This window comes from Camelina sativa, chromosome 13 (genome assembly GCF_000633955.1).
Source record: "Camelina sativa cultivar DH55 chromosome 13, Cs, whole genome shotgun sequence".
In the NCBI taxonomy this organism is placed as follows: domain Eukaryota; kingdom Viridiplantae; phylum Streptophyta; class Magnoliopsida; order Brassicales; family Brassicaceae; genus Camelina; species Camelina sativa.
This window is the reverse complement of record NC_025697.1, coordinates 21,630,554-21,639,793: the sequence shown is the minus strand read 5'-3', so window position 1 is coordinate 21,639,793 and position 9,240 is coordinate 21,630,554. Positions and strand designations below refer to the sequence as shown.

Below are 9,240 nucleotides of genomic sequence, written 5' to 3'. Positions count from 1 at the left end.
AATCAAACTTAAATCTCTGGACGATGAACATTCTCCGGTTAAAGGGAGGACACAGCTTCAATACGCACAAGACATGGCCAGATTGTCTCTTCGCAAATATAATGCCTTAAACGTAAGTTTCATTATTGCAATTTTTTTTTTTGACATTTGTTTTATTGGTTTAAGAGACGTGTGAATTGGCTGGCTATACATCAATTGATTGTTTTTTTTCTTTTCAGGAAACCGATGTGAAATTGGATCATGTTGTAAGAATGACAGGGTCTTCTCCTGGTTCGTGGACTGTTTCGTATATCACTTTCATGGCGAAAGAGTCTGACGAGGATGATACTCTTGTAGAGTATCAAGCCAAGGTTGCCAAGAAGGAATCACAACGCAAGACTTATCCTATCTTTTGCAGGCCAAGTCCCAAGCTAGATCCAGATATGTAGTCTAACGGATCTTGGTCCAAGCATTAAATAGTTGTTTTAGTGCTTAGCTAGACATAAGATTAAGCTTTTGCAGATATGTTTTCCAAAACTTGAGTAAGAATAATATAATATGAATGAAAAAGAGAATACTAAAAGAGTAAAATATGGGTGAATGGATTGTTGCCTTTTTGCTAGAGGCGTTCCTTACTCAACTCAGAACAAGGAAAATCCATGCTGACACGATCTGCCAAAGATGTTGCCTGGAAGAAGAAACCATTAACCATATGCTTAAACTTGTTACTTGTCCTTTCGAGCAGGCGGTTTGGCGTTTGGTGCAAACAAATATTGGATGCATGCATTTATTCTTTTCGGATATTATTGATCGAAAACATAAGTATGCTCCTCTCAACCTGCGAGAAAATCAGTATATATGGAAATCAAGAAATGAATTTCTCTTTAAGATTAATCGTAGTCCAGATTGTGAAGCAAGAAAGGGAGTGTATGATGATAATGAATGGATAAAAGCAACCTAGCCTCAAAACCAGAATGAGAGCACCAATTAACAATTACCTCGAATTCGAACAAGGGACCGAAGCAGACAATGGATCCGTCCTCATGCTGGTTGGCTAAAATAAATGTAATTTCTATAGTGGCTTTCTTTAGGGAGAATACATACAAATACATGTTGGATCATTCGGGACTACAGACAAGTTTTTCTCTCTGGATGTGCGAATCTCGCTTCAATCTTCAAGATCATATATTATCTCGTTTAAATTAAAGGAGATAATCTAGAGTTTGTGAATCTGATCAATTATGGAGATGACCATCACATAATAGGTACTCTACTTTATGATATTCACCACTGGATGTCGAAACTTCCATTCTCCTCGTTAGGATATGTCAATCGCGAAAAAATTACAGCAGCGGATACATTACAAGACTTAATGTAGTGATTCTTTCTATCAAACTTTCTCTATATTACCTCAATCGTTTCTTATCTACTTATTTTTATTCATAATTTCATGAAAGTTCGTTAGTCCTTGGTAATATAAAATCAATTATGGATTAAGAAGAAAAAAAAAAGATTATGTAGTTGTATTATTTAGTCCTTGATAATATAAAATCAACATTGACTAGTTCCGTTTAAGGCAAGGCTTATCATGTCTTTTGCAAGTCCCAATAAAAGTCAAGTTGTTTTAACACCAATTTAGTCTTTTTGACGTTTGTTTTGCTTCTTAGAATAGATGTATTTATTGAATCGACACTGAAACTCTTATTGAATCTATTTTTGATTTTCACCATGATGCAAATAAGCCATCAAATCTTAAATTTTCCTTTTTGGCTTTTATGGCATCTCTAAAAAACAAGAAACAATTTCGTTTTTGAGAGTATGCAAGAGAACCCGAATATAATTGTGATATGAGCACAATCCGATGTGCGAGAATGGAGGAACCTTTTAGAACAGGCGCAGGATGTCCCAGACCAAGAAAGCCATCAGGCGGCAAAATCATGGTTACGACCTCCCTACTCCTTTACCAAGTGTAATTATGATGTTGCTTTTGATCCTTTAACACACCAAGAAAAATGCGGATGGATTATCTGCGATCATCAAGGAGTCTCTCAGGGATGGGGATCATCTATCCTAGGCTACACATCTTTCCCATTACAAGCAGAAGCAAAAGCCCTTTTAGTAGCACTTCAACAAACATGGATTTGAGGACTAAGATTGGTTATCTTTTAGGGGGACAATGATACACTCACAAAATTGCTTAATAATAAGCTTTTTAATCAATCTATTGAAGGCATCAGCAAGGATATCAAGCATTGGGCATCCCAGTTTCAGAATTTTCAATTTGCTTACTCACCAAGAAATTGTAATACAATTGCTCATGTTTTAGCAAAATTGGGTTGTACTTCCAAAAGTTTTTACTCAGAACATTTTTCACCACCAACTTGGCTAGCTATCAAGTCATTTGTATAACGATTTCATAAATTCATCAATATAAGTCATTTTTGCTGAAAAAAAAAAGAATAGATGTATTTATCTGTTGCCAAAAAAAAAAATAGTAGATATATTTTTCTGTTTTAATCTAGTGTGAAATAGAGGAATTTTCTAGTAGAGGTTGTTTTTATTTTAATGTATTTCTCTATTTGTTCCTCTAAAAGCATATTCCAAATAGTTTATTCTTTTATTTATAAAAAAATGCAAATGAAGAAATAGAGTCTTTTTTATAGTGAAAAAAATAGGAATATCTATTTTAGAGCTGAAAATAAAAATAAGTTAGAGTAGATTTTATTCTAATATAGAGTTGTTTTTTACTTTTAGAACTCTATTTTAAAGTTAAAAAAATGTACACCAATTCAACTCTATTTTTACCTCTAAAATAGAGATTGCAATATTTTAATCTATATATTGGAAAACACTATTTCTTCCTCTATAATAATTTTAAAATTTGTTGCCATAAAAAAATAAAAATAAATAATGTTAAAATTTGATAAGAAAATAAAACAAAACATATTATTGTCACTAAACGAACAATTTTATAATTTTCTCAATATTTTTTTTTATATGTCTATTAAGCAAGTTTTTTTGTAGTATGCATGAGGTCTTCTACTTTGTTCTTAAAAAAAACAGACAAAAGGTATTGTTTAGATTTTTGTGGTGAATTAAGTGTTTGTGGAGAAGGGAAAGAAAATCTGTGGGAAAGTAATAATCTAACCTTTTTTTTTTTTTTTTTAACTTTGTAATTCACCTTATAGTATTGGTTTTCAAGGCTTTGGCGTAGGAGATGATGGTCTACAGAGGATGGGATGCATCTTGCCGTCCAAAGTAAGCATAGACTTGGCTTGATACTCGACAAGAGGTCCGTCGGGCTTCTCCCTAGCCATAAATGTAATGTATGACTTTGATCTAGGTCCTCCGTGAAAATTACCTCTCACAACTTCAACGAACTCAACATTCAAATCCTACGACCATGTACAATAAACAATCATAAATGAGTCAGACTTAGCTACACAACTAAAACTAGTAAGAAGGGTAAATGAATGATTAAACAAACCCACAATAAGAATTGGGAAAAACAGAAGAGAACTAACCTTATGTTGATTATGTTTTTGGAGACAGACATGCACCATATCTTCCCTTTTACCAACAAGCGCTTCATCAAGTTCCATGCTAATCGATGAGAAGATGCTCTTGTAGTTATAAAATAAGCTAAACTCTGGATCCGCGTAAAACCCATATTAATCAATCACACCGCATAAAAAGCACCATCTATTATATTCATGAATCTAGTTTAATTCACAATCAAAGCCAAGTGGTGTGGTGATTTTACCTTGCTCTCGATGATCTGCCGTTTGTAGATGCGATAGTGTTTATTAGCCTTTTCCATGTCGGGATAAGGCTGCTCTTCATCGGATGAATAGTCCGTATCCGGAGATGAATAATACTCCAAACCATTGAAGCTGTCCACATCCCACTCGAGCGCCTCTAGCATATCAATTTTAGCCTCAGGCTCCGCAAATTTGGTTTCCTCGTCACTGCCTTCTTCATTCTCACCAACGCTGTCTTCCTCCACCGCTTCCATGGATCCCATCAACTTGCTCGAATCTCCTTCTTCGTCGTCGTCTCGGTACGTAATGAGACGACGACGAAGAAGGAGATTCTTAAAACATCTCTTCTAAATTAATTTCTATTTTTCTAAAAATCAATTTTTGTTTGTACTTATACAATCTTTACATTTAACATCATATTCATAAATTGATATATTGAATCGAATATTATCCTTATAATATCTCCACTTTACTGTTAGTTTCCTTTATCAAATAAAATCTTACAATCATTTTTTAGAAATAGTTTAGAAAACTATATAATATGGTTATATGGTGGGGTTATAAAACTTGACAGGTTTGAATTGACATTAGTATAAATTTAAAATATTATTAATTTGATGTTAAAATACGGATTAAGTTCTCATTTAATTATTTGGTCTAACAATACAAATATTAGACATATCAAATCAAGGTAATTTAACTAAATTCTGTAAAATAATGAAATCATTAGCACAATTGTGTCTTAATCAGATAATATCTTATAAATTACTTATGATGTATTTTCTTATTTATACTAATAATAAACAATCTAAATACTACTTAACTAAATATAATAAACAATCCAAATACCACTTAACTAAATATAACAAACAAATAGAAGTTAAATTTCTATTATATATAAAAAAGTATTCGCGGTGTACCGTGAGTTTAAATCTAGCCTTGTTTCAATTTGGGAAACATTAACTTCCACTCCGTCAAAGCTTTGGATTTGTGCTTGCTGCAATTGAGCATAGATTGTTGTAAAATTACAAAGAAGAAGAAGAATTGAAGAGGAACAATTTTTAAGTTATATAAATTGATTGTATACTTGTTTACTTGTTTTTTCTTAAAAAAAACAAATTTATACCAAAAATAAACTAAAATATACAGAAATATACATAACCCAAACTACCCCTAAGCAAACATATAACTCAATCTCTTTGAATTGAACTGAATGATTGCCAAACCAGTTTTGAACCACAACCAAAATAGCCGGTTCGGGTCAGTTTTGTATAGTCAGTTCGTGCCAAATCGCATGGCTAATTTGAATGCTATTTATTCAGTTGCTTATTAATCCTATTTCTAGACAAACAATTGTTTCAAAAAGATATTATTTATAAGTTACCAATGTACTTTTAATAGGTTATGATGATGAATTGTAAATTTCAAGAAAAATAACTAAATATTATTGGTTTAGATTTATAGAAAATTCAAAATTTACAAAAAAGACAAGACATTTTATAGTCAAGTTTTAATAAGTTTTCTTAATATTTGTGAAAAAATTAAAAATTTGATAAATTAGAAACCGCGGGAGTATAATTAACTTAATTTATAATTGCTTTTATTGTCTCTGTAGACACTTGTTGTTCACTCGTTATCATGTGACTTTTACAAGCTTTTTACAACAAGGATAGACATATGGCTGAGTACATCAAAGGAAGAAACCAAAACGATAAGTATGCATTCAGAAATCTAAACATACCGATCAAATACATCAAAGATGTTGGGCTTCATAGAGATGTAAGTGAGTTTTATACATATGTTCTTTTAATTCCTAATATACTATCTATAATTACTTATAAACTTTTTGTGTAGAACAAAATATCAGGACCTGGAGTGAAGGGCGTGAAAACTAAAAGCGACTTTGAGTTTAGAAAAGATGCTACTAAAGATTTTATCTATGATAAGTTTAACACATTTCCATTGGGAATTGTTGTTGAGGCGGATCCTGAACTATTTAGTATCGAAATGGGGGTAAGTAAAAACTGATTTTGTTTTAACATGGAAATAAAATTGATATAAATTTGACATTTTAGCTGCAAATGGTTGCTTAAAATTGAGGAAGTTGAAAATATTAAGTTGAACAAAATTGGGTTGAATATTATTTAACACATTCATCTCCAAAATAATGGTTGAACATTTTTGTTGTAGGATTAGTTTATTTTTTCAACTTTTTAAGTTGAATGGGTTGAATAACTTTTTTCAACCTCTTCCATTCAAAGAGTGAAAGTTGGTTGAATAATTTTTTTCAACTCTTTCAACCTTTTCAATTGCGCAACTATTTACACCCTTAAATTATTATTGTAGGACATCTATCATGTACCAGCTAGTGCATGTGGAATATTGGTAGAACATGCTTTTTTGGTCCTAGTTGACGGTGTGACAAGAAGTGGATTACAATATTTGGTGGTCCAAAATTCATGGGGAACAAGTTTTGCCAACAATGGCTATTTCAGGATTACACTACCAAACGATGGGAAGTTTAAAATCTTTTGGCCACTTTGAGAATTTGAAAGTAATTGATAGTTGTTTGTTTTTGTTTCCGTCAAATGGTTGCATAGTGTGAGTAACAATCTTTCTTTCAAAAATCTTTGGATGGATTAGAACAAAATTAATGTTCATCGGTTGATTAATATGTTACATAGCAGCATCATTTAACTAGTAGTAAAACAAGGAGATGCCTTTTGTTTTTAAAAGAAACAAAGAAAAAAAAAATGGTTAACGTTCTTTCAGAAACTACTTTGATTTACTCCCTCAAATATTGCAGTAATGAGCACAAGTTTTAGACTAACAAACTGAAACCAAAGCAACGGAAGCACCACTAAACCTAAAAGAAAAGAAATACTACCGAAGTGTCGACACATGATAACCAAACAAAAACAGACGAAACTATTAAGACCACAAGTTAAAATGTTGCATCCACTAGATCATTAGAAACGAGATAATGTGACTTGTTATAACAGCGCCCTTTGCCAAGTCCATCCTTTTGAGTCCTCCAATCCTATCGTAGGTCACAAAAAAAAAAAAAAAAAAAAACCAATTCATGATTCTGAAATCATGCATGACCTGAATGCTTGGCCAAGACATATTGTTTTGTTTTTTCCTTCTTCTTCATATCGTAATACATCTATATATGCATGACAAGCAACATGTGATATTGCATAGCTTCCAAGGAAAAAAGCATCTATGAATGACATACTTCTCTATAACATAGTAGCCTCTAAGTCTAGTTTCAGCAGAATGTCCATTCCGAAACAGAAGAATTCCCTCTGTCTACGCCGTTCAATAGGCCACAAGTTGGCTAAGAGAAGCCCATACCTTGATTGATTGAACAAGTTTTTGGTATCAAGGCATTAACGTAGGAGCCGGTCTACAGAGGATGGGATGACTCTCGCCGTCCAAAGTAACCATACACTTGGCTTGATACTCCACAAGAGGTCCATCAGGCTTCTCCCTGGCCATAAAGGTAATGTATGACTTTGATCTAGGTCCTGGGCGATAATAACCTCTCACAACTTCAATGAACTCCACATTCGAATCCTAGAGAACCACAATAAACAAAAAAAAAACAAAAATGTTAATGCCAAGCTTGGGGGCAGAACACTTTAAAATTCCCAAAAATCCACCCAACATGTAAGAAGCTTGTAAATCCTGTCAACCTAACAATTGCTAACCAAAAAAGAGACTGAATCCTCAAAGCATAAACCATAATGATTGACCTTGTCTTGGTTGAGTTTTTGGAGACAAACATAAACCATCTCTTGCCAGAACTGGCGGTAGTTTTGATTGGGAAGGGCTCTCTGCTCCAACTTCATTGGACTTATTCCTTTGAAATGAAAACTTGGCCTAAGCTCACGATCCCCGTAAAATCCCTAAAATAAACCACACACAAACAGTTCAGTTATTAGTAGAAATCATCATCATCATCATCATCTATTAAATTCTTACAAAGTTTCATAAAAATTTAGGCTCAAATTCTTACCAAGACTTACCTTGCTCTCGATCATCTGGCGTTTAAAGATGCGATAGTGTTCCATCTCTTCTTCGGTGAAAAGTTCCTCGTCGGAGGAAAGTATTGGCTCAGGAGAGGAATAATACTCTAAACCATCAAAGCTGTCCACATCCCATTCAGGCGCCTTCAAGTAATCTATTCTAGCCTCAGGCTCCTCCTCTATCTTGCCTCTCCCATCATCAACGCCTTCTTCTTCATCATCGCTCTCTTCCTCCTCCTCCTCCTCGAACTCGAACTCGGCCTTACGCTTTCTCGCGTTACTTTTCAAATCCACCGATGAGTGGTCCGAATTCGTGGAGGAATGATACTCTAAACCGTCGGAGCCGTCCATATCCCACTCATGCTCCTCTAAGAGCGCTTTATCAGCCTCACGCTCGTCAATTTTGACTTTCTCATCTCCGAGTCCTTCATCGCTTTCTTCTAACTCCTCCGCGTCGAACTCGGCCTTACGCTTTGTCAGGTAAGAATATACAAACATTAAAGAAGATCCTTCCATGGAATCTTCTATCGTCGTCTCCGCTCCGCATTGATTGAGAAGCATGTTTGATCGAGTAAATCCCTAGATCCCTCTCTCTGCTCCGAGCCAATTGTGAGTGCGAAATTACCAAATCTTTTTCCAAGAAAACAAACAACAATTCCGAAAATTTTGGGCATTTCTATTAGCTTTTTAACACTTTTTTTTGAACAAAAAAGGAAAATAAAATTTTAATCCCAAATAATGTTAGTTCCAAAATTTAAGATAATGCTAATTTACATGTTGATCGAGTAAAACCCTAGATCCCTATTCCCTAGAAAGTGAAATTCCCAAAATCTTTATATTATCTTCAAATTAAAAAAAAAAAAAGACAAACAAATCACAGAAGATTTCACTTTTTTTATCAAGGGAGAGAGTAAAATGAGTTGAATATTCAGAGGAATTCTCTGATGGACCATCATCATCCATTTTAGATTGACTCTTTTCTATGGTTTTCACCTACGTCTCACAAACTTGTTTAGCTTTTTCATCCATAAATGATCTATAAAGCTGAGTATGTGTTTTAAGAAACACTTCGACAAGTGATATAAGATGCCCCAACTCTTCTTCTTACAATGATAGTGAAACAGATTAAATCATGGAAATATTAGAAAAGCTTTGAGGTGAAGTGGATGGAAAGAGAAGTCTTACAATTTCTTAATGAACTTTCACAAATGATTTCAGCTAAGTGTTTGTGCATTCATAGACCTCCACGAGTAGAGTTTCTGCTCTATGAAGCATTCTCACTCCTCTCAATGGCATAAGTTGTATTCCAATGTTCCCTCATAAAATCCCATAATATATTACAGTCCATGGTGATTCTACACCACTCTTGTTAGTATGACTGACAATATATTTCATCCTTTTCTTGGCTGTCTTCAAAAACCTTTCTTTAACGAGCTATACTTCCGCTACAATAACACAAAACTGTGTAG

The 9,240-nt window shown here is 33.7% G+C and overlaps 3 protein-coding genes across 5 annotated transcripts in view; 1 reads left to right on the top strand and 2 right to left on the bottom strand.

Moving 5' to 3' along the window:
• Nucleotides 1-486, top strand: part of LOC104737411 — a 990-nt gene extending 504 nt beyond the window's left edge. The window contains exons 2-3 of the mRNA XM_010457579.1: nucleotides 1-112; nucleotides 219-486. The exon at nucleotides 1-112 is cut by the window's left edge and continues 68 nt beyond it. Coding sequence (XP_010455881.1) covers nucleotides 1-112; nucleotides 219-428 — 322 coding nt within the window. The 3' untranslated portion in view covers nucleotides 429-486. The remainder of the gene's footprint in view (nucleotides 113-218) is intronic.
• On the bottom strand, nucleotides 1,686-4,125 carry LOC104737410. Of its 2 annotated transcripts, XR_759733.2 has the most exons (4): nucleotides 3,743-4,125; nucleotides 3,504-3,628; nucleotides 3,161-3,374; nucleotides 1,686-2,006 (listed from the first exon to the last, which is right to left on the bottom strand). XR_759733.2 is itself a non-coding variant. In XM_010457578.1 (3 exons), the coding sequence occupies exons 1-3, from the start codon at nucleotides 4,001-4,003 to the stop codon at nucleotides 3,368-3,370; spliced, it is 393 nt and encodes a 130-aa protein (XP_010455880.1). In that variant the 5' UTR covers nucleotides 4,004-4,125; the 3' UTR covers nucleotides 2,973-3,367. The 2 variants fall into 2 exon arrangements, 1 of the variants encoding a protein (XP_010455880.1); XM_010457578.1 differs by lacking the exon at nucleotides 1,686-2,006 and having other exon boundaries at nucleotides 2,973-3,374.
• Nucleotides 6,487-8,768, bottom strand: LOC104737409. Of its 2 annotated transcripts, none has more exons than XR_759732.2 (4): nucleotides 7,772-8,768; nucleotides 7,499-7,651; nucleotides 6,979-7,319; nucleotides 6,487-6,780 (listed from the first exon to the last, which is right to left on the bottom strand). XR_759732.2 is itself a non-coding variant. In XM_010457577.2 (4 exons), the coding sequence occupies exons 1-3, from the start codon at nucleotides 8,330-8,332 to the stop codon at nucleotides 7,125-7,127; spliced, it is 909 nt and encodes a 302-aa protein (XP_010455879.1). In that variant the 5' UTR covers nucleotides 8,333-8,767; the 3' UTR covers nucleotides 6,487-6,780; nucleotides 7,098-7,124. The 2 variants fall into 2 exon arrangements, 1 of the variants encoding a protein (XP_010455879.1); XM_010457577.2 differs by having other exon boundaries at nucleotides 7,098-7,319; nucleotides 7,772-8,767.

What these genes read in the sequence shown, in the direction of transcription:
- LOC104737410 (XM_010457578.1), bottom strand. Translation starts at nt 4,003, where the DNA reads ATGGGATCCATGGAAGCGGTGGAGGAAGACAGCGTTGGTGAGAATGAA. An exon ending in GGCAGATCATCGAGAGCAAG is followed by an intron (nt 3,629 to 3,742) that starts GTAAAATCACCA and finishes ACGCGGATCCAG; the next exon opens with AGTTTAGCTTATTTTATAAC.
- LOC104737409 (XM_010457577.2), bottom strand. Translation starts at nt 8,332, where the DNA reads ATGCTTCTCAATCAATGCGGAGCGGAGACGACGATAGAAGATTCCATG. An exon ending in GCCAGATGATCGAGAGCAAG is followed by an intron (nt 7,652 to 7,771) that starts GTAAGTCTTGGT and finishes GGTTTATTTTAG; the next exon opens with GGATTTTACGGGGATCGTGA. An exon ending in AAAAACTCAACCAAGACAAG is followed by an intron (nt 7,320 to 7,498) that starts GTCAATCATTAT and finishes GTGGTTCTCTAG; the next exon opens with GATTCGAATGTGGAGTTCAT.